Source organism: Phyllostomus hastatus, unplaced genomic scaffold, assembly GCF_019186645.2.
Source record: "Phyllostomus hastatus isolate PE091 unplaced genomic scaffold, TTU_PhHast_1.1 phas_scaffold_193, whole genome shotgun sequence".
Lineage (NCBI taxonomy): Eukaryota > Metazoa > Chordata > Mammalia > Chiroptera > Phyllostomidae > Phyllostomus > Phyllostomus hastatus.
The window spans coordinates 13,441,266-13,465,270 of record NW_025334015.1 but is presented as its reverse complement, the minus strand read 5'-3'; the positions used below and the strand labels follow the sequence as shown (position 1 = coordinate 13,465,270).

Here is a 24,005-nt window from a genome sequence, read left to right as displayed (position 1 = left end):
GGTCTTCGCTTTCCCTGCTCCCCCCACTTCCTAGCTTCAGGCCCGTGTCCTCATCCAGAAAATGGGCACAAAACGCTGCCCGCCCTCGAAAAGCCCGGCTAGTGGGGGACGCGCCAGCAATGAGAGCGCGTCCATAAACCACGCGGGAGGGGACGCGGGGGGCAGGGGCTTGGCCCCGAAGGGGGCTGGGGGAGGGGTCAGCGGGAAAGGCGCGCAAGGGGAGAGCGAGGAGGGCTTGGGCTACGGGGCTACGGGGCTGCGCAGCTGGCGAGGCAGGGAGTTAAAATGAGTCAGGCCCAGGGCCTGGGAAATGGCACGCCCGCGCGCGCCCGCAGGTAAGTGTGGCACCAGGGACAAACAGACGTGGGCGCAGAGCCTGGCCTCGGCCAGCGGGATGTGGCTGTGGGCGGGAGTGTGGGGAGAAGCCTGAGGTCCGACCTGCCGCGACCTCCCGGCCCCGGCTCGCAGCCCCAGCCCCGCGCTGGGCGGGCCTGGTCCCCCGGCGGCACCTGCCTCCTCTCCGGGCCTCAGCATTCACTGGGGGCTCGTGCGGGAGCATTCCATTAATTAGTTATTCATTTAATTTAACTTCACATTTGGTCTCAATTAAGCTGAAAGTGTTCTTCCTTATAGATGTTACAATAGCACTTGTAATTAAAAAGCAATAACTCTTTGCATTTCTCCTTTAGCGATCCGTTGGGAGGCTGCGCGAGTGCGGAAGCGGGGGCGGAAAACAGCCACCGGGAGGGAGGGAAAGCGGCTCTCCGCGGGCCTGAGCGCTCGGAGGCCGCCACTGCACTGCGGGCGGGGGACGGAAATTCTTAACGCGTCGTGAGTGTCAGGGTGGGAACCCTGAGGATCGGGGGCCACGCTGGAGAGGAAGGGGTGGCCTGGGTAGAGGAAGGAGCGGGGCAAGGGAGCCGACGGAAGACGGAGGGTGGAAGGAGGCAATCCTTAGGGAAGGGGGTGGGGCTGAAGGCTGCCCCTCCCCCAAGCGGTCACATCCCCATTCCCGGAGCCAGTGACTGCGTCATCTTACACAGAAGATGTGACTGAAGACCTGAGGACCGTGGGTTGGGGGAACATCCTGGATTATCAGGGTGAGCCCAAGGTAATCACACAGTGCCTTAGAAATCAAACAGGGAGGCAAAAGGGTCAGGTGTCAGATAAGAAGATGCTGGCTTTGAAGACACAGGAAGTGCACGCTGGTCACGGGGTGTGGGTGCCTCCGGGAGCTAGGAAAGACACCGGGACGCACCACAAGAACCCTCAGAACCTTTGCTTGAGCCTCGTGGAACCCATTTCCCATTTCTGACCTGCAGAGCTGTAAGATAATGCGCGTGTGTTGTCCTAAACCACTGAGTCTGCTGTGATCTGTCACAGCAGCTGGAGGAAACTACGGCCTGCTCTCAGCGTAAAGCTGGGCGACAGTTTGAAGACAGGAAACCAAACACGTCCCCAGAGGCTAAACATCAGTGAAGGAGATGTCCAGGGGGCATTGAGGCAGCTCATACCTGCTACACTTGTCCCAACCCAAGAGCCCTCTGAAGGCGGGAACCCTGCTAAGTGCACATCCATTACCGTTACTGTTACTGCACAGGACGAGGGAAACTGGGAAAATGAACTTCATCATTCCACCCACGTGTTTGGGCGCTGGTTTGGGTCCTGCTGCCATTTCCCACACAGGGCTGCCATTGCCCTGTCCCAGGAAACTGAGCCAAGGTTGCATGTTGGGGTGGGGATCAGAGTAGGGGACTTGGAAACTTTTTATTCCCTTTTAACAGCAGCTGCCATGACTTGTTAGAGACACAGAGCAAGAAACACACACATTCGTGGCTTGTGGCTTTGAGTCTTCCATTGGCACCTCTGAAAACCAAGTATCAAACTGTGCGGGTAGACAGTGTTTGAGAGAGATCAGTGTCAGTCCTCCTTAAAAACTCATTCTAGGGGCTACCCGATTGTTCAGTGTCACTAAGCAAGAAGGGGGCCAAAGTCCAACAGAGCAAAGACCCACCCAAACCACAGATGACCCATGAACTTGTCTCCGAGGCACGTGACTGCTTTGCCCAAGTTCCTGGCCGATCTCTAAGGTTCTGGGCTTTCCACTAGGCTCAGTGGCCTCTCCTCAGTATTTCTATCAACTGGATTTGCAACACCTGACCCTGGCCCCTCTTTTTTCTTCTTCTTGGTTTTCATCTGATGGGGCAACACTGTGTATAGTCATTAAGAGCTTCACTGGGGCCACACTGCCTGACTGCAGATTCTGACTCCAGTCTACCCCTTTGCTGAGTGACCTCAAGCAAATCACCGCACCACTCTGCGCCTGTCCCCACCTGTGAAGTGGGGACATTAAGAGCACCCGCTTCAGAGGGCTGCTGGGAGGGTTGCATGTACTTACAAAGCGCTTAGAAAAATCTGCAGCACGTGTTTGTTCAATATAATAAAAACTGTGATTCCAGGGTGTGAAAAACGGAATATTCCCCAATACTGAGATGGAAATGCAGACCAAAGATTGAACTCCATGACCTATGAAACCTCCTCCAATGCTGAGTTTTATGTCCCTCTGAGGATAATCAGCATTTTCCAGATTCATTCCCCTGTGGCTCCGGTTCCCACATCTGGAAACTTGCTCCTCCAAATACTTGAAGGTTTAAGCCAAGAAGTTATGATTAAATGTTTAGGAATTCTGTAACAAAACTTTCACCATTTTTTGGGGATATGGGCTAGGAAAATGGTGGGTACAAATAGCTAAGAAATACTATTAACCAATGTAAAAATAAGGCATTGTCTGAAATCCCAAAATGATGTTTAGACTGTCTTGAGAAATGAGGTATCAGGAATCCTGGTGTCAGGTTTGAGCCCCTCTACTAACTAGCTGTGAAATCTTAACAAATTCAAAACCCCGGTATCTCACTGCCTGTGTCTCATCTGTCGGACAACCGCGGCAGGTTCCTTTATCCAGTGAGTTAAAATCAGCGGAAGCTGCAGGGAGTGCGCGGCAGGCAATGGAAGTGTCTGCCACAGAAGCGAAGAGTAACAGAACACTGGTCCAAAAACTGTGGTGAATTGTTTATTAACAGTCCGATATCCTGCATCAATAAAGTTAGCTTCACTTTCTTTTTTTTTTTTTTTTTTAATGACAAATTTAAGGAGCTTGTCAAAAAATTTACCCAGTGTGCTTTCCCTGGATTGAGAGGCTTGTAAAACGCAGCACAGCGCCGCCTAGTGGATAGGACAAATGTGGGCACTGCGCGGGGGTGAGGGATGTCCTGCCGATTTAGCTTTTGCCAAAATGCAGTTTTAGAAGGCTCTGAAATATAGCCCGTTTACTTACACGAGGCCTTGATTTATTCTCCCTCTCCACCCCTAAAGAGTAGGCGTTACCACAGTCTCTTTGCCATAGGATCCGTCTGGGTAGGGAACAGCATAGCACCACCCGATCAAACAATGGTGAATGGGGGCACTAAGATGGTTTGTTTCTACTGAAGGGACAGCCTCCGGGAAGGCCATGTGCACAAGAGGTGCCCTACTGGACGCTGGCTGGGGGGTGCCCCTGCAGAACTCTCGGGGAAAGCCATTTTGTGCCCCGGCAGCCTTTTCCTTCCTACCCCAGCCCTGCGGGGTTTGGGGCAGTTGAATGTGGTGGCTTTGAGTGTGAAGGCAGAAAGCAACCTATCCCCCTTTTCACTGCGGCTGGTAGTCACAGACAGGCTCTGTATAGAAGGTGGCTGAGCTAAAAATACACTTGGTTCCAAGTATGATTTTGCCCTCACACACGAGCCTGCCGCTTACATCTGTGGAAACATCAACAAAAGTCGGACGGCAGTGGTGTGGGCGAAGGAGTTTCGTTTTCAACCTTAACAGTTTTCTCTACCAAAGCAGCCGCCCCCCCCCCAAACTTGGTTGCCGTTGTCCATTAATCTAACCCTTGGACACCTTTGTTGGGGAATAAAAAAGATGAACTCATGGTCAGAAACCTGTAAGAGTTTTCCCAGATTTGCTTCTTCAGCAAGTCTGTCAGGAGAAGGTGACGAGTGGCAGCCTGTGCTTTGTTAGGAGTCATTGGGCCGGCTCGACAGCAGCAAGGACAGCCAGGACCTGGGGGCCTCAGTGCTGGGAGCCCGGAGGAGAAGCGACAGCATGCCTCACTCCTTGCCCCACCGCCCTCCGCATTCCGCATCGGCATCCTCCTTTCTTCCTCAGATCTGCTGCAGTGGGGGGAGCTCTTTCTTTTCTTAGCTAAGGGCTCCAGGCAAGATTGGGAAACTATTTCCTTTGAAGCCTCCTGTGACAGAGCCTTTCCTGCGAAGTTCTTCCAGACTGAATGAGACGGGGTTCAAGGGTAGGTGGGGATCATTGCAGCCGGCCCTCCCTGGCCCAGGACTCCCCAGTCACCAGTTTGCTCCACTTTTAGCTCAGAGCTCAACCCTGCCAGGCCAGGGCGGCGGGACTGTGTCTGCAATGACAACAGGACCCGGAGAGACGGCAGAGGAGAAGGGGCCCCAGTTCCCTCGCACTCTCCTTTGGTGATGCCTTCCCTGCAGGAGAAGATGGGCCCTGCCGGCTGCCCAGCTGGTGTGCCTGCTGGCTGTGCTGGGAAGCTCGGGCAGGTCAGCAAGTCTCTTTAAAACGTTATTTTTTTCTCCTTTAAAATGGGGATGGTAAGAGATTGTTGTACACATTAAGTACATTCAGTTTCAAGGGGACTAGTGGGCTGCTGACAGAACAGCACGTACTCACTCAGTCAGAGCTCTCTTTCTAGCTTGTTTTCTGGCTCTCAATCTGAAGCCAGGAGATCCTTCTTCAGACAGCTCCGGAGAGGCAGGGTGAGGCTGCCAAGGGGAGCTGGCCCTTCCGCGTGGCGACACATGTCGCCTGGCCTAGGATCTCCGACCGGCACAAAGTTCTATCTAGTCCTGGGAACACACGTTCCTCATCAGCTTTGGAGAAAGGGCTACTTTCGAGATCAAAGAGATGACCATAACCCCAAATGGACTCCTATGGTAATTCAATAAGACAGAGAAAGGCCACCAAATCCTGGAAGGAAAAGACTCCAGAGATACATAGCAGCAAGCAAACAATCAACTCTTCCTCACTCTTTCATGAACCCTGAAATACATAAATACTAGACTCAGAAAGCTGTGGCCACGAGTCTGACGTGCGAGCCGGGCCTCTGGCAGCACGTCCTGTGTTGTTAGAGCTGGGCGGGGGGGATGTCCTGTGTTGTTAGAGCTGAGGGGGCACTGAGGTGGCCCTCAGAGAGGCCTGCGTCCCGATACACACAGCGAGTGGTCAGCAACCAGCACCTGAGTAAGTCTTCCACCTCATCACATTAAAACGACCTTTCCTTTCCAAATGATCCCTTTCCTTTCCAAATGATTCTTTTAGAAAATGATTTTCTAAAAGAATTTTATAAGAATTATAAAATTCTTATAACTAAGAATTTTATGAATTATCAAAAGGACCAAATTCTTTCATTTATTGGACAGCAGAAGCCAGGTGCTCCTTTTTCCCAAATCCACACTTACTGGCGTCTTGACTGAAAACCTCCTCGAAGCAGCCCACTCACTGTTGCTAGCCCCCTCACGAAACAGGTGGAGCCCACGACGTACAGGTGCTGAGAAGAGCGCAGTATCCCTCTTAAGCTGGCCAGAATCTGCCTCCAAAGAGACAATTTTGTGACCACGTGTCTGGAAGACAGGACGCCAGGAGTCTGTCTCAGCCATGAACCGGTGTCCCCTTGACCTTCAGCCACGAAGGCCGTGAAGACGAGGCCCCGGACAGTGCTGCACTGCTCAGCGACAACATCGAGTGAGGGTTTCCGTGAACGGCGCTCAGTAGGACCTCAGCGGTTTGGCGTAGATTGGCTCCAGGATGTGATTGGTTAGAACCAAGAAGAGACCTCCAAGGAAGACAGCAGTGAGGAAGGCCAGCAGGACGTAGCGACCGATGAAGAAGGCATCCACGATCTGGAGAAGGAAACATGGACAAGGACATCACTATCGCTCTGGCACCTGCTGCGCTCGCCTGCAGTCTGAGAGGAACGGGCCCAGGGTCTGCTCGTAGCTGTACCTCCCGGGAACGCCCCGCCCTGGGTCTCCTCTGTAAGTGCTTGGGCAGAACCAGTGCTTAACTCTCAGCGCCAGAAGTGCAAGGTAAAGAAAGAATGAAGTACAGGAAACAAAGGGCTGAGTTAGGAGATTCATAAACATGTGGAACGCCCTGGATGAGTCCTTTGTGTTCTGGAATCGTGTGTTATGTCATCTGAAAGCATTCCCGAGAAACTGGCTTGATCTTAGAAAAGCTCCTTTCTGTTGTTAACTTCTTATCATGGAGAATTTTAAACGCACCTAAAAATACAATACTGTAATAAATCCCACGTACTCGAAATCCTAAGCCAAAAATCGTCAACCCATTGCCAATTCTGGAGGGTTCATTTTCAAAATGAAAAGGCAGCTCTTTAGAAATCATGAGAAGAGTCCTGAACCCTAACATTCGTCACCCAGCGTTCCAAGGGTTAGGGGAAACGGCCATTTGCCTGAGACACTGAAATGCTATGAGAAAAGCAACCCCTTCTCGGGTGGATCACTGGTGACTGGGTTCTCCCACAGAGGCGGCGGGCTGCCCTTTCATTCTGAGGGCTTCCTCCGCTGTGCACAGGCTTTTCAGTTGGATGTGGTCCCAGTTGTTTACTTTTTCCTTTGTTTCCCCGGCCCTAGGAGACATATTGGCAAAAATAAGAGATGTCTGAGATTTTACCGCCCGTGTTTTCTTCTAGGATTTTTACAGTTTTGTGAATTTCATTTAAGTCTTTTATCCATTTTGAATTTATTCTTGTGGATGGTGTAAGTTGATGGTCTAGTTTCATTCTTTTGCATGTACCTGTCCAGTTTTCCCAGCACCATTTATTGAAGAGACTCTCTTTACCCTGTTGTATGTTCTTGCTTCTGGGTCAAGTATTAATTGACCGTAAAAGCACGGCTTTACTTCTGGGCTTTCACTGATCTCTATGCCTGTTCCAATGCCAGTGCCAGGCTGTTTTGATTACAGTGGCCTTATAGTATAGTTTGATATCAGGTAGGGTGATACCGCCCACTTTGTTCTTCTTTCTCAAGATTCCTGAGGCTATTCAGGGTCTTCTGTGGCCCTATATAACTTTTTGGAATATTTGTTCTATATCTGTGAAATATTGGTATTTTAATAGGAATTCAATTGAATCCATAGATTTCTTTGTATAACTCAACACCAAGAAGACAACCCTACTAAAAAATGGGCAAAGGACCTGAATAAACACTTCTCCAAAGAGGAAATTCAGATGGTCAATAGACATATAAAAATATCCTCAATGTCACTAATCACCAAAGAAAAGCAAATGAAAACCACAATGAAATGTCACCTCACACCTGTCAGGATGGCCATTGTCGGTAAATCAACAAATAGCAAGTGCTGGCGAGGGCGTGGTGGAGAGGGGGCGCCCCGTGCACTGCTGGTGGGAATGCAGCCTGGTGCAGCCTCTGTGGACAGAGTGTCCTCAGGAAGTTAAAAATGGAACTACCTTTGACCCAGTGATCCTACTTCTGGGAGCATATCTGAAGAAACCCAAAACACTAATTTTAAAGAATATGTGCAGCCCTGTGTTCACTGCAGTGTTATTTACAATAGCCAAGATCTGGCTATTATGCCCATCAGTAAATGAGTAGATAAAAAAGCTGCGGTCCATTGACAGAAGGAATAATACTCAACCATAAAAAAGAAGGCAATCTTACCAGAAGACCCTGAATGGGTGGATGGACCTGGAGAACATTATGCTAAGTGAAATAAGCCAGTCAGGGAAAGACAAACACCATATGATTTCACTTGTATGTGGAACTCGATAAACAAAATAATTTAAGAAACAAGACAGAAACAGAAGCATAGATACACAGAACAGACCGATAGACTGGGAGCTGTCAGTTTGAGGGGTGAAGAAAGGTGATGGGATTAAACGTGTGTGTGTTTGTGTGCGTGTGTGTAAATACATGACACACGGACACAGACAACAATGTGGCAATCACCAGGGAAGGGGGTGGTGGCGGCGGAGAGGGGCAAAGGGGGGAGAAGAGGGGCGGGCAGCAACCTGTGGGAGGTGAGTGCGCAGTGCCGCATGCAGCGATGTTTTAGTGAGTTGTGCACTTGACACCTGTACGGTTTTATTTACCAATGTCACCCTGATAAATTCAATAAAAGTAAATTAAAAATAAAACAGTAAGGGGCCCAAATCACACAGTTGGCTGCCTGTGGACCCATCACATGTGAGGCCCCAGAGCTGTTAGTCTTTGCTGACCAAGACCCGGGGTCAGTGCTGGCTCGCCCTCCTGTCTGCTGCCCGCCGCGGAGCTCGGCTCGCTTCCAGGTCCACGGGGCGGTGCTCAGGTTTGGGCAGGACATTTACTCTGCGGACCCAGTGGGGCAGCTACACAAACCAGTGGGCTGGGGTACTTCACGGCTTCGAGAAGCTTTGGAAACCCAGTCCCCAGGAGAGAATCCAACACTTGAAAGGTGACTGTGGCAGATGGGAGAATGGTACGAGAAGGCCCACATTTTAATTCTCTGAAACTGTGAATGTAGATTGCATGGTGAAGCAGAATTAAGGTTGTAAATGGAACTAAGCTTGCTAATTAGCGGAACTTAACAGAACCCAGGCGGCCTGTGGAATCTTCAAAGCAGAAGAGGGAAGCAGAGTCCGAAGGTGGGGCAAGGGGACCCCCAGCCAAGGGGGGCCCCTGGAAGCTGGAAAGGGCAAGAAAACAGATTTTCCCCTAGATCTTCTAGAAAGGGATTCAGCCCTTCCAAGCCCTCGGGTTCAGCCCAGGGAGACTGATTTTGGACTTCTAGTTCAGTTTTAAGATAACGGGTTCGTGCGATTTGTTACAGTAGCAGTCGGAAGGTGGTAATGCAGGGTCAACACAGCAAGGACCTGTCAAGTCCAAACGCTGCTGTGATCGCTGGGACCCAAAGACACCAAGAAGAAAGGGCTGCTCCAGAGACACCCCCACAGCCAACTTAGAACAAAGGTCAGTTTGATCAAACAGCTTTAACATAACTTTGACCTTGGCTCCGGTACTGAACAAGTCTCCTGCGGGCTACATGTTTGCTCGTTCGACACGTTTCACTTTTTAATTAGCCAATTAGCAGGCCTTGGGTGCAGAAGGCCCAGGACATGTATTATTGATAGGTATTGAGCCAGGCAGCTGCAGGGGCCGGTTCTCAAAACCTGAAAACGAGACTCCAGTCCTGCCGGCCATGCTGATGAATGTCTTTTGCTCCAACCCCATCATTCCCCTCTCCTGGGTCTGAAACTCCCGGGACAGAGGACGGAGGGGTGGACTTCAGAGCGGCGGGTGCTCTGTGCCCTCCGCCAGCACCACATCTACAGCGATCCAGAAACACGGCAGCCTTCTTGGCTGTGCCCCCACTGAGATGGGGACGCTGGGGTGGGGGCCTGCCCCTCGCTCACCCACGGCACCCACGCCGACAGTGGCTGGCGAATGCTGGCGAGAGAAACGCATGAATGGAATGATTCCTTCCGAGGTGCGCTATTATTTCCCCCGGAATTTTCTGAACAATTTTCTCCCTTTTGCCATGGTGAGTCCTAGACAGAGTTGCAAATAGGTGCCAATTTTAGGTCAGAAGTTATGATTTTGTGCGCTATTGTCTGGTGTCAAAGCTGTCACTTACAAACTCTCTGTGCTGGCCCCTAACAGTCCGTTGAGTCCCCAAAACAATGAAAGCTTTGAAGACACAGCCCAGCCTCAGTCCTTGCTCTCTCCCTACATATGTCTGACTGGGGCGAGTAGCTCTTACCCCCTAGAGCTTCCCTGTTCTTATCTATAAGGGGGGGACAGCACTGGTCCCTACTCCACACTGCTTAGGGTCATCAGAGGTTTAACTGAGACAATGTAAACCATGTGCTTACCACAGGACCTTGCACGCAATAATCCCCCCCAAAATGTCAGCTATTCTCATCATTCCAGCTGAAAAAGCTAAAGTGGAGGTTGGGAGGAAAGAAGCTGATGGAAGGAATAATGGCACAGAGGTCAACCCCATTATCAAGGTCGCAGGGATCTGAGACCAGCCGTGCAGGACAAAGCTAGGCCAGTGAGGAAGGAGCCAGAAGGAGCTTCGTCCAGACGGCCGAGGAGACAGATGAACACAACTGGCCCGGAAAGGGGCTCCCGCAGGCGCGGCCGGGGAGGAGGCCGCTGAGCGCTGCACGAGTCCGTGCGCACGGCTTATGCTTCCTAGAAGCCTTTTCCGTTCCTCACCGCTCTTCTCTGTGAGAAATGCCTTCTCACATCAGAAATGGGAAATGCGAGCCCGCTCAGGCAGAAAAGTGTGCCGCTCAGCACCCTGAGGGCACTGCGGGCTTAGGGGTGGACCCAGTGTCCGGGCCCAGGCCTCGGTGTCCACCAGGCCTGCCCCTCCGCGGAGCTCGCTCCCCTCTCTCCGCCCGCAGGACGAGGCGGGTTTCAGACACATCGCTCCTTCACCCTGATGGGCGTCCAAAAACGACTTAAATCCCTCCGCCCCCACCAGCTTTCATCGTCCTGGCTTTAACTTCACAAATCTGCGCACACAGTTTGGCCACCCTGACATCAGGGACCATGGCGGGGCGGAGCGAGGACTAGGTCAAGGGAAAGAAGAGTCACATCTCGGGAGGCAAAATAAAACCAATCCTGGTACCTTCACTTCGACCTCCGGGGCTGGGGTCTCTCCGGCTCGGGGGAGGAGCAGCAGCACCGCCGTGATGATCAGCGCCCCGAGGAAGACAAACAGGACGGAGAACCTGGGCCAGAGAGAGGGTGTCAGCGCGCTGTTTCCCGTCCCCTCCCTGCCCGTTAGCAATGCCCAGGGCCCTGCTGTCTGCACTGGCCCCAGAAATGTAGACATGCTTCCGGCTTTGTCCCAAAGCCCTTCTTCCTAGGCAGGTGCCAGCAGGTGCATTCCCGTTTATTCCCAGTCACTCCAAAAACTCCTCTTAAGAGTGGAAATTGGTAGTTAGTATTTTTCCCTCTGTACAGTCATAATCATGAGAACCCCCCCTCCCCCCACCACTTCTGTGATTGTTTTTAGACCAGAACACCTCAGTAAATTCTGTAACTCGTGGCTCTATCCTGACACTGTCTGACCAGAGAGGGCGACACTACAGTGCTGTTCGAGTGGCTCGTGGCCTGCCTGCTGCAGTTGGGCCTCACGCAGAGCCAGCCATCACCGGGCAGGTCTTCTGCTTCCCTGGGCCCAGGGCCAGAGCTTCAGGGACTGGACGGAGCACTGGCCGCAGTCTGAACAATTGTGAAACTCACACACGTACAAAGCTAAGAAATCCAACAGGCAGTGAAAGCAGGTTTTCTTTTCAGCTCGTGTGCCCCCATCTCCTCTACAGTGAACTGACAAATACCATTTCCCTTCTCCTCCCGCCTCTGCTTCAGAGCCTGGGACACAGTGTGCATGAGGAGAGGTTACAGTGTGCCAGTGGTTACAAAGAGGCCCTCTGAGTTCTAAACGTGTGCTGAGTGTCAGCGATTTCGCTGCTGCTTGTTCTGCAGTGGACTCCCGGGGAGAGGAAGCCTTACCTGGCCGCTCCGGGGGCTCTGGAGAGCAGCATGCACAGCAGCAGCACCAGCACCCACAGCAGAGCCAAGGTGAACACGCCGGCCCCCACTCCCAGCACCGTGCCGGTCATCTGTGGAGAGAGGAGGCGTGAGCCCTGCATGCCGCTCAGCCCTGGGCCATGCGGCAGGACCCTCGGCCCTGGGCACCGCCTGCCTTCTGCACGCTCCCGGGGTGTATGAGAAAGCAGTCAGCCAAATGCAGCAAGTGCAAACTCACTGTGAGGGATTTCTGTTGATGGCTGTGTCAGATTTGGGGGCATGTCCAGTCTCAGAGGCCTTAGCAGGAATTAGACATTTATTTATTTATTTTTAATATATTTTATTGATTATGTTATTAAAGTTGTCCCATTTCCCTCCCTTCACTCCCCTCTGCCCTGCACACCCCCTCCCACCCACATTCCCCCCTTTTAGTTCATGTCCATGAGTCCTGCATATGAGTTCTTTGGCTTCTACATTTCCCATACTATTCTTACCCTCCCCCTATTTTCTACCTACCATCTATGCTACTTATTCTCTGTACCTTTTCCCCATCTCTTCCTCTCCCACTCCCCCTCTGATAACCCTCCATGTGATCTCCATTTCTGTGATTCTGTTCCTATTCTAGTTGTTTACTTAGTTTGCTTTTGTTTTTTGTTTTAGGTGTGGTTGTTAATAACTGCGAGTTTGCTGTCATTTTACTGTTCATATTTTTTATCTTGTTTTTCTTAGATAAATCCCTTTAACATTTCATATAGTAAAGGGCTTGGTGATGATGAACTCTTTTAACTTGACCTTATCTGGGAAGCACTTTATCTGCCCTTCCATTCTAAATGAAAGCTTTGCTGGATAGAGCAATCTTGGATGCAGGTCCTTGCCTTTCATGACTTGGAATACTTTTTTCCAGCCCCTTCTTGCCTGTAAAGTCTCTTTTGAGAAATCAGCTGACAGTGTTATGGGGACTCCTTTGTGGGTAACTGTCTCCTTTTCTCTTGCTGCTTCTAAGATTCTCTCCTTATTTTTAATCTGGGGTAATTTAATTATGATGTGCCTTGGTGTGTTCCTCCTTGGGTCCAACTTCTTTGGGACTCTCTGAGCTTCCTGGACTTCCTGGAAGTCTTTCCTTTGCCAGATTGGGGAAGTTCTCCTTTATTATTTGTTCAAATAAGTTTCCCACTTGTTGCTCTTCCTCTTCTCCTTCTGGTACCCTTATAATTTGGATGTTGGAATGTTTAAAGATGTTCTGGAGGTTCCTAAGCCCCTCCTCATTTTTTTGAATTCTTGTTTCTTCATTCTTTTCTGTTTGTTTCTTTCTTCTTTCTGGTCCACTCCATTGATTTGAGTCCCAGTTTCCTTCTCATCACTATTGGTTCCCTGTGCATTTTCCTTTATTTCACTTAGCATAGCCTTCATTTTTTCATCTAATTTGCAACCAAATTCAACCAATTCTGTGAGCATCCTGATTACCAGGTTTTGAACTGTGTATCTGATAGGTTGGCTACCTTTTCGTTGCTTAGTTGTATTTTTTCTGGAGCTTTGATCTGTTCTTTCGTTTGGGCCATTTTTTCCATCTTGACATGCTTGTCACATAGTGAGGGGCAGAGCCTTGGGCGTTCCCTGGGCAGGGCAACTCAGTTGCTGTTGTGACGCTGTATGTGGGGCAGGGGTCCGAGAGAACAATGGTGCTTGCTCTGCTCTCTGCCAGATTTCAGTCACCTCCCCCGCTTCCCACAAGCAAATTGGGCCCTTCTGGTGCTGATTCCCATGTGGGTGGGCTTGTGTATGTTCTAGGACCCCATGGGTCTCTCCAACGAGTTCTCCTGTGAGGCTGGGAATCTCTCCCGGCACGTCGACCCCCGACAGGTGTTTTCAATGAGAGGTTTGAGGCTTGATTTCCCTGCGCTGGGACCCTGGGTTGTGTGATCTGCCTCCCCTCCCAGTTGTTCCTCCTGGATTATCCACATACGAATGTGGGACCACCTGGCCCACCAGCCGCCGATCCACCAGCTGCCGCCTTGATGCAAGTCCTCTCCACCCACCTGCCTGGCTCCGCCCCTCCTACCGGTCCAGATGAATGCTTCTTCTTTAACTCCTTGGTTGTTGGACTTCCATACAGTTTGATTTTCTGTCAGTTCTGGTTGGTTTTTGTGTTTTGTTTTTGTCCTTCTTTTGATTGTACAAGGAGGCACAGTGTGTCTACCTACGCTTCCATCTTGGCTGGAAGCCCCTAAAATAATCAGGAATTAGACATTTAGAACCAAACCTTCCTTGCTGGTGAGGACGGAGAGGTTGCTCTCTGCTCTGGGTGGGTCATTCCAAATTTGCAATCTCCTTTGCTGTCCCTCGGCCCACAGGAGGAAGCCGAACTCTCCCTTGATACAAACCCCCATGGAGCGCTGTTGAAGGCACCAGGGCCCGAGGGAGCCACAGCCGATGTGGGAGCTGGAGCTTTCCGGGTAAGTCCCTGGTATGCCCTTCAACTCACCAGGCAATCACAGACAGAACTGCCCCACTTTGCCGATGAGTTTTTACTCACAAAAGGAAGCAAACACCTAAGTCCTTGAAGAAGGGGGGGCCCATTATTTCTGAGCAGTCCCTGTGTGCCGAGTGCCTTACGAATATCTCTCATTTAATCTTGGCAATAAGCTTCCAAGGAAGGTATTACTAGATCACGTTACAGAAGGTAACTGGGGTGCAACAGGAGTGAAGTCGGATGGCTCACAACAGTGGAAAGCCACAGCTCTCTCATAGCCTGGGGACCAGAAGTTGGAAATCAAGTGCCATCCAGGCCTTGCTCCCACCAGAGGCTCTGGAGGAGAATCCTTCCCGCCTCTTGCAGATTCTCATGGCTCCTGGCACCCCTTGGCTTGTGGCCACATCCCTCCAATTTCTGCTGACTTCTCCTCTGCGTCTCTGTCTTTCACGAGGACACCTGCCATTGAATTAGGGGCTCCACCCAAATGACCCAATTTGATCTCATCTCAACATCCTTCACCTTGATTGCATCTGAAAAGACCCCTTTTCCAAATAAGGTCGCATTCCCAGGTTCTGGGGCTTAGAACGTGAACATATCTTTTGGGGAGCCACCATTCGACCCACCGTAGGGCAACACCACACTATTGGACCGCCCCTGATTTTCCCTGACAGTGTCAGAGGTAAGTCGTAAGCAAAACTTCTTCCTCGGGGTGATGGTTTTCTTTACTCTGGTGGCTTACATACCACAAACATCATTATCTCTGAGAAGTCCGGTTATAAAGGCATTGGGAAGGAAGCCCTAAGCAAGAACTGCTGAAAAATAAAACCAAGTGTGTATTCAATCTCCCTTTCTTGGTGCCCACCACATGCAGCACTGGGCTGCATGCTGGGCTCACAAGGTAAATGAGATGCCGTGTCTGACAGAAGCTTACGGCCTGTTGGAGGTCATGGTCGCATAAACAGCTGTGCGCATCACCCTCTGAAACGCAGGAAAACACAGTGCGATGGGAACCGAGGTGTTGAGTGGGCAACCTGGCGTGGGCTCCTCTGGGGCAGAACCAGTGCGGCCGAGCGGAGCGTGAAGGGAAGGGTGGGCAGAGAGGAGGGCGGGGGCAGGGGGGACTCCTGTTCCTTCTCAATGCGGCCTCCATAGGGAGGTCTTCCCTGCCTGGCCTAGCGAAAGTGGCCCCCCAAAAGTTACTCCCCATCACTCCAGTTCCTTCAGAGCACACCTCACAGAGTAGAGTTCACATTTTTATTGATCTTTTACAGTTCATTTCCTGTCTTTCCAAGTAGAACAGAAGACTCCATGAGGACAGAGACTATATCTTTCTTACCACAGTACCCCAGTTCTTACCAGAGATTCTATTCAGTAAAAATTTGTTGGACGAATACATGAAGCAGTGCTGACAAGTCCTTCGTGGAAATCAAGTGAAGGGGGAGTGGCAGGGTCGGATCTGGTCTTAGAAAGACACCTGCGGCTTCCGGTCAGCCTGCTGTAGGAAAGAGCAGGGACAGCGCTCACAAGGAAAGTACCTCCCACCAAAACAAACGCAGAAAAATGCTTAATAAAGTAGAACAAAAAGAATTTAATACACAGGGGAGTTCAAAAACAATAAAGAAAAACCCTTAAACGCTGTCAAAAGCAGTGCCAACTCGAAGCCTGCGTGGCGAGCTGGAGCTGAGGCCAAAGGTCTTCGGGGCCACTGGAGCCTGACACAGCCATACAGTGTCCCCTCCCGGCCGGATGAGGTCTCAGACCCGCGATCCAGAGAACAGCAACTGAGCACGAGGCACAAAGAGAGGCCTTGAAAGGCCTCACCTGTGTTTGAAACAGGGACTAAGTCTGCCGCTGACTTGGAGGAAAGCTGGTCAAGCACCTGAGGCCATGGATAAAAGAGGATACCCCAAGAGAACCTGAATTCCAATCCTATGTCACATGAGGTGTGGGGGTCAAGTCACACCGCTGGTATGATGTGGAATCCCAAGGAGCAAGTTCAGCATGAAAACCACACTAAGAATGAGAAGCCCACGGGGTCCCAGCAGAGACCCACCAAGATCCCTCTGCAGGGACGCACCGCCGTCAGCACGATGGCTCCCCCACGGGTGAGTGTAAAATGGAGATGCTTTCTGACACACAAAGGCTGAAACGGAGTTCACCTCTTGTAGACAGATACACTTCACTCGCAAGAAGGAAAATGCACCAAGAAAGATGGTGTGATACATAAGGAGGAACGGTGGGGAAAATAGGAGGAAATGTTGACAGTAAAGTTTTCTGTAATGCTAAGTAATGCTAATTTTTTTTTTTTTTAGTTTAAAACAAGATAGAACTAAAATATTTGCCGACAGTTATATGGAAGATGAGAAAGGGTAGTTCCGAGTTAAATCATTATTACCTTTGGTTATTTTTTTCTCTCTGGAGGAGGTGGGAGTTAATGATTACCTGTTGGCTTTGTTCAGGAAAATATACATGTTCTAAAAACATATAGCTAAACACCAAAGATGGTAAATTTAAGGTTATGTGTTTATTACCACAATTAAAAAAACAAGCAAAACAAAATAAAAAATAACCTGGGGAAGCAATATTAGTATCAGGCAAAAGAGAATGTAAAGTTTGGAAAGAATTAATAAAGAATAAAGTTTTGGAAAAAAATTAATAAAGAGTCACAAAAGGAATAATTTACCAACAAGATACAACTCAAAACATGTAAGGCCAAAAATTGAATTACTGCAATAAATGGACAAGCCCCCAAATTTAGTGGGAGATTTTAATATACCTCTCTTAGAAACTGACAGATCAAGCAGATAAAAAATAAGAATAAACATTTCACAGAAAAGATACATAAATGGGCAGTAAATATGTGAAAAGGTGCTCAACCTTATTAGTCCCCAGGAAATTACAAATGGCAATCACAATGGAGTACCCCTACACACCCGCCAGAATGGCTAAAACAAAAATGACAGACCCCACCACATGTTGCCAAAAGTGTGGGTGAGTGTGAACTGTCTCAGCCGCTTTGAAGGCTGCATCTGACAAAGCTGACGCTACCTGTGTCCACAGTCCCAGACCCGGCTTCTCTGTTCCTGGGTGTGTTCCCAACAGAAGTGCACATGCAAGTTCACTAAGACATGCACAAAGTCTAGTGTAGCCCTATCTGAAATAGCTAAAAACGGAAACCACCCAAATATTCATCAGCCAAATGGATAGAGTGTGGTATACATACGATCTACTCATTCATACAGTGGAACAGCATAAAGCAATGAGAATGGACAAACTACGACTATGCCCAGAAACAGGATGAGGTTCACAGATATTGACTGAAAAAGAGCTAGAGGCACAAGAGTTTGCACTGTGTAATTCCATGGACATCATGTTCAAAAACAAGTCAAACTAATTTTGAGGTTAGAAGTCAGGAGTATGGTTGGTTACCTTGTACAAAGTAGTGAGTCAGGAAGCAGAAGAGGATCCTGGGGTGCCTACAATTTTGTTTCTTGATTTAGGTGTTGGTTACACAGCTTTGTTACTTTCCTTAAATTGTATCTCATTTGTATATTTTCCGTGTGTGTGTTACATTTCACTAAACATTTTATAATAAAAAGTTTCCTTTGAAGAAAGAGTATGGCGAGACCTATGAGCCCCATGTAATACATGGACCTGGTTTGGGTCCCGACTCAAACCGACCGGCTGTGCAAAACCTTGGATGAGCAGCTGGGGGATCTGCACAGAACAGTATCTGGATACTGGATATTAGGGAATTGCTTGTTTATTTTTTAAGTGAAAAATGTTTATTTTAACACAGAGAACAGAAAATGATATCTAGAAACTTGATAGTTATCTGGGGGAGATAAGGTGGAGGGAACTAGTGTCAAGACTGGTCATGAGTTAACTTGAAACTAGCTGCTAAGTGTTTGCTATATGTCGTTTTCCACACTTTTGAATATATTCAAAACTTTCATAATAAAAGATGTGTATATGAATATGTATATATGTATAAGTAGGAAAAAAATCCAACAAAAGATGTGTAAGATTTTTATGGCAGAAATTATAAAATTTTATTCAAATATATTTTTTAAAGACCTTATTAGAAAAATATCACCGACCCAAACAGAGAAATAACCCATGTCCCTATGTGGAATGGTCCAACTTTAACTGGTCTTTATTTTCCTTAGTCTATCAATTCAATGCCATTCTAACCCAAAATCTCAAAATAATTTTTTTGTGTGGAACTTGAAAACTGATCCTAAATTCATATGGAAAAGCAAAAGCCCAAGAATAGCAAAAACAATTTTAAGAACTAGGATGGAAACTTGCCTTTCTTGTTACCAACTGCCACAAGACACATTATAAAACCAAGGTAATTAAAACAGTGTGACAGTGGCATAAAGACACTGGGACCAGCAGGATGGAACAGAGCGCCCAGAAACTGGGCCATGCATTTATGAGAGCTCTGCACAGGACGGAGCCGGCTTTGTGCTTCAGTGGATTTCATAGACGGTGTGCGGACAAATGATTATCCTATCAGAAAATAATAAAATTAGATCTCTATATCATACACGGAAACCAATTTTAAATGGAAAGCAATTCATTATAAAACAGCATATGCCTAACGATACAAATGCTCGGGCTGACTACACTAGAATACATAATGAAGTATAGCAGTCAGATGCCTGCACCTAAACTTAGCACCACCAGGAACGCAGAAGCTACAGAATGTGAGCTGGTGCAGGTGCACTGGGTGGCAACGCAAATACCACGAGCTGGGCTGCCTTCAGTTATGGGATTTTTCTAGAGTGATGAACAACTCTTGTTCAAGTTCCAAACCACAAATAAGAATAATTTCCCCTTGATTTACATTGGAGTTGCATTCCTGGAAATTTTAACTATATTCAACTGTGCCAAAAATGACATTATGTTTATACAAAAAAATAAAGTTAGATTCTAGGTTCAGATTATAACTGAGTGTCCTGTGGGACACAGAAGTTTGTACAGGGTGCAGGACACCTCGTCACTGTGAGGGGCTGTCCCTGCACCACAGAACACCTGCCGTCTCCAGCCCTGCTCTGCAGACCCCGAAAGATGCCCTCATAAATTCCAAAATGACGAAGGGGCAGTACCAACCCCTTGGAAAACCACTGCTCTAGAAAAACTCTTGCACAAAGAGATATGGACAAGGAGGTCAGTTTATAATAGCAAAACACCTGGAAAAACCTAAATGTCCATCAAGAAGAGAATGGATGCAATATTACCTACTCACAATGATCACAAAATGAACAAACTCAGTCTATCTGTACTGATACAAATACACCTCAGAAATAATGTTGAGTGACAAAAGCAAGTTGTAAAATGAAGGCCATAGTATAATAATACTTGTATTTTTAAAATTTACAAACACTTCCTCCTGGCTGGCGTAGCTCAGTGGATTGAGCGAGGGCTTCGAACCAAAGTGTTGCAGGTTCGATTCCCAGTCAGGCCACATACCTGGGTTGCAGGCCATAGGCCCCAGCAACTGCAGATTGATGTTTCTCTCTCTCTCTCTCTTTCTCCCTCCCTTCCCTCTCTAAAAATAAGTAAATAAAATCTTTAAAAAATTTACAAACACCTAATAGAAATATATATTGTTTATGATGTATATATACACAAACATAGGCATGAGTAATGCATAGCAATTTCAGAAGAGTGTTTGCCTCCGGGTGGGCGAAAGGAAGGGGTATGCGGTCAGGAAGGAGATCAAAAGGGATCTGAACTAAATCTGTAACATTTGATTAAAAAAAAACACAACCTTGAACAGATGTGCCAAAATGTTAATGTTTGTTAATCTAGTTTATAGGGCATAGGCATTTTTTTATACTTGTCAGTATAATATTTACTATTTTTGTAATTTTCGGTTAATTTTTAAAAAGGTAACTGGTGGCAAGATACATATGAATTGAGATCACAGCAAAAGAAACCATCGATGCAACGAAAAGACAACCCACAGAATGGGAGAATGTATTTGCCAATGATATATCTGATAAGGGCTTAGTATCCAAAATTTGTAAAGAACTCATGCAACTCACCATGAAAGAAATTCAACTAAAAAATGGACAAAGAACCTGAATAGACATTTCTCCAAAGAGGGCATACAGATGGCCAACAGACTTATGAAAAAATGCTCAATGTCACTAATCATCAGAGAGATGCAAATTAAAACTACAGTGAGCTATCACCTCACACCTATCAGGATGGCTGTCATCAGTAAATCAACAAACAAGTGCTGGTGAGGATGTGAGAAAAGGGGACCCTTGTGCACTGTTGGTGGGAATGCAGCTTGGTGCAGCCACTGTGGAAAACAGTATGGAGCTAACCAAAAAAATTAAACATGGAACTGCCTTATGACCCAGCGATTCCACTTCTGGATATATATTCGAAGAAACCCAAAATGCTAACTTGATAGAATACATATACGCACCCCTGTGTTCACTGCAGTGTTATTTATTCCAAGCTCTGGAAGCAGCCCATCAATGGACAAGTGGATAAAAAAAGTGATGGTGCATATATGCAATGAAACATTATTTGGCCATAAAAAGAACAAAATCTTACCATTTGCAACAGCATAAATGGACCTAGAGGGTATTATGCTAAGTGAGATAAGCGAGTCAGAGAAAGACAAATAACATATGGTTTCACTTATATGTGGAATCTAAAGAACAATATAAACAAACAAATAAAACAGAAACAGACTCATAGATACAAAGATCAGAATGATGGTTGCCAGAGGGGACAGGGGTTGGGGGACTTGGTGAAAAAAGGTGAAGGGTTTAAGAAGTGCAGACCGGCAGTTACAAAACAGTTCCCCGGATGTGGGTGCAGCACAGGGGGTCCGGTCAATAACACTGCGGGAGCTGGGGGTGGGGCCAGTAGGCACTGGAAATGTCGGGGTGGGGGGGGCAATTTGTAAAATACAGGACCGTCTGACCGCTATGCTGTACACCTGAAAGTAATACAGGAGAATATTGAGTGTAAACTGTAATTGAATAAAATTTTTTGAATTTAAAAAAAAAGAGAATGATACAGGTTTCCTGCTTGGTTGATGGAGCTGATAGTACGGCCTTAACAAGACAGCTAGTTTAGTCTAATTGCTGCTGTTTGGGATGTTACACAAATAACCTGTAATACTGGGACTGACTCTAGCACCTGGAATGCAAGGCAAAGTGTTGAAGCTGGTCATTAGAAATACTGCCCATCAGTCCTCCACAGAAACTTAAAACTTGGTGAGACATTAGGTTCAGTATATGGTCTGGCTTTAATGTAATGAGATAAATATCCCCAAGCTCTCATAAGAATGAACTTCAACACCTTAGAACCGAACCGTAAGAGTGAGAAGGAAGGGCTGGGTACAGTATAGAGTGCTACTGTGGGGAAGGAGCAAACGCCCAGTGATTTCATCTTGTGAATTCAGTGTGATTGTAATGTTAATAATACTCCTATTATTTCCCCGTCCTGGAATAGCTCAATTATTGAGTAAGTTTTGATTAAAAAAATAAAAACACCAGTGTCGTTATGCAACGTCCAGGGCTTCTTTGAACCTTCCCTGAGAACTGATGGTTTAAACAACCTGGTTTCCAGAGTAAGTCCATTTACTGAATGTCTGTGGCATTTAAAACAGGTAGATTGGAGTTGGAACAAAATAATCTAAACCTCGACACCCTCTTCAGTAGCTGACAGGAAGAGCAAATAAGGGGCCAATGTTTCCTCCCTGTGCTCACGCTGTGAGGTCTTTCCTTAGAAGAGTTTATCCCAAACTTCTCTGTCCTGCATTCTTCAGGTAACAGTCGCTCCTGCGGCCCTTTCACCCAGCTCCGGGGAAAACTGGGAGTGGCCGCAGCGCATCAAGGAGCGCCTTTCAGCCTTTGTCATGTCCCGCAAACTTAAACTAATTACTACAATTCTGCGGCACACCCAAAAAAATCTTTTTTTTTTTTTTGCTGATGTGCCAGGAAAAGGTATAATTTTTATGCATTCACACTGGATGGCTATTGTTGTGTCGGCTGCTGTCATTTATTTGTCATTCTAAGGAAAAAGAGGTCAGGGCCCCTGACTGAACAGTCCGGTAATGCCTGTTTTAAAAATTCTTGCGGCACGCCGGCTGCAAGTCGCTGCGTTAGGCAGACCGGCCCCTGCACACGTGTACCCGGCCTGCTGGATGGAAGACGCACTGCTCACCATCGTTCACGCGCGAGAACGCTAAAGGCCGTCCGTTACACGACGACTTACCGCCGGTACAAACGCGGACTTGAAGGAGGGGGAGGCGGCCCTAGTGTCGCTGGGGCGGGGTGGGGGGTGGGGGAGAACAGATGTCTCACCCACTCCCTGACTTTCAAACGCCAGCCCGCGGAGGCAGCAGAAACCAGTGGGTTAGGACGCTGAAGTGCCTTCTGGAGAATTCCTTTTCGTTTTCCGCTGTAGCTGTTCCAAACCTTCCAAAATAATTGGCGGCGCGGGGAGGGGGCTTGACACTTTATTTTTCTACTTTAAACACTTCATTGTGGTTTGAATTTTAAAACAGTAGGATAATGCCTTTTCTACCTTTGTAACTAAATAGAATGCAAGTCGTGGAGGGTAGGGAGGGAAACCAACGGTCAAGCCACCTAAATGCCCTCGGCGTGGCACCATCTCTTAACGAACTCACAGAAAAGGGGATCCGTGGATGCAGACCACGTCTCCCCGTCCCCTCTCCTGGGCAGTGCTGGCATGTGGCCGTCAGTGCCAGGCGATCCTTGTCGGTCACCGCATCGCCCAGGCCCAGGTCCGGGCCCTCAGGGCTGCGGAGTGGGCATGCCACTCTCTGGGACTCTGGCCTCTCCCAGGGCCTGTGCTGACTCCGCCCGGCCACAGGAGAACACTGCCCGGGTCTCACCTCCCTCCCTCCCCGGGTCCCAACTCTCCGCCCCACCCCCACCTCCCGTGTCACTTTCACAAAGTTCACTCGCTATCCCCGGAATCTGGGATAGAGACTAAGGTTTTGGGTCGTAAGATATTGACTCAGTCGCTAACATTTCACTTTCTTAGATGGATGAGAAATAAAACATTCCTTCCTTCTCGGCTCGAAATTATGTATTTACTGGCCCGCGGGTCTCGGGTCTGGAAGGGTACTCCAGGATGGTCTTAGGACCAGTGCCCCGCCTCCCGCCCCGCCTCTTCCAGCCTCATCCGGCCGATCTCCCTCGGGCCGAGCTCCCTCGCGCCCAGAATCCGACGTTCTCCCCTCCGCCGTCCTCTCCTCTGCAAGAGGCCCCACTCCTCACCTTCGCCCTTCCCGGGACCCCCTCCGGGGTGCCTACTCACACCTCGCGGTCCGGCTGGTTCCAGCCCACCAGGGCTTTGGTCTACTAGAACGAATCACAAGTGGGCTTTCATCCAGGCGGTTTTAGATCCGCTAATCAGCGTCGCTCTTTTAACCGCCAGTTTACCCTTATTTGCCTACGCCCACCGCGGCTCCAGGCAACGCTTTAACCGCACCTCATTACGGCCTCCGATTGGTCAGAGCCCGTAGGTCGGTTTCGCGCACGCCCCGCCCGTTGTCAATCACACCATCCCCTAGGTAACCGCAGGTTCATTGGTCAGTCTAACCTGAGGGCGGGCTGTCGGACGGAAGACAGCTGGTTTCCGGATCTCCCTGTGGAGACAGCTGAGCCCTACCGGGATGCACGCGGTCTGGGCAACCCCTTTCCCGTGTGGTGGATACGTAAAGCAGTCTGGACATTAGTGCCCGTTCTGGGGTCTGATGGGCATCTCACACCCTGACCCACTGGCGCCGGTGGGCAAATCAGACTCGGTGTTGAAGGTGGGGGCCCGGTCATTCAGGGTCCTTAACAGTGTTCCGGGAGAGAACCGAGTACGAAGCACTAATTGTGATAACATCA

General features: G+C 48.6%; 1 protein-coding gene across 3 annotated transcripts; it reads right to left on the bottom strand.

Annotated features, from left to right (window-relative positions):
• Window positions 1-5,448: 5,448 nt before the first annotated feature.
• TMEM218 (transmembrane protein 218) lies at window positions 5,449-23,562 on the bottom strand. 3 transcript variants are annotated; one of them, XM_045860371.1, is made up of 4 exons: window positions 23,428-23,562; window positions 11,613-11,722; window positions 10,723-10,825; window positions 5,449-5,969 (listed from the first exon to the last, which is right to left on the bottom strand). In XM_045860371.1, the coding sequence occupies exons 2-4, from the start codon at window positions 11,720-11,722 to the stop codon at window positions 5,835-5,837; spliced, it is 348 nt and encodes a 115-aa protein (XP_045716327.1). In that variant the 5' UTR covers window positions 23,428-23,562; the 3' UTR covers window positions 5,449-5,834. The 3 variants fall into 3 exon arrangements, with proteins under 3 accessions (XP_045716327.1, XP_045716326.1, XP_045716328.1); XM_045860370.1 differs by having other exon boundaries at window positions 23,388-23,531; XM_045860372.1 differs by lacking the exon at window positions 23,428-23,562 and adding an exon at window positions 15,460-15,480.
• Between the last annotated feature and the right edge of the window lie 443 nt (window positions 23,563-24,005).

Coding starts and splice junctions, on each gene's coding strand:
- TMEM218 (XM_045860371.1), bottom strand. CDS start 11,722: ATGACCGGCACGGTGCTGGGAGTGGGGGCCGGCGTGTTCACCTTGGCT. Junction 10,826..11,612: donor AGAGCCCCCGGAGCGGCCAG/GTAAGGCTTCCT, acceptor TCTCTGGCCCAG/GTTCTCCGTCCTGTTTGTCT. Junction 5,970..10,722: donor CCCCGGAGGTCGAAGTGAAG/GTACCAGGATTG, acceptor TTCCTTCTCCAG/ATCGTGGATGCCTTCTTCAT.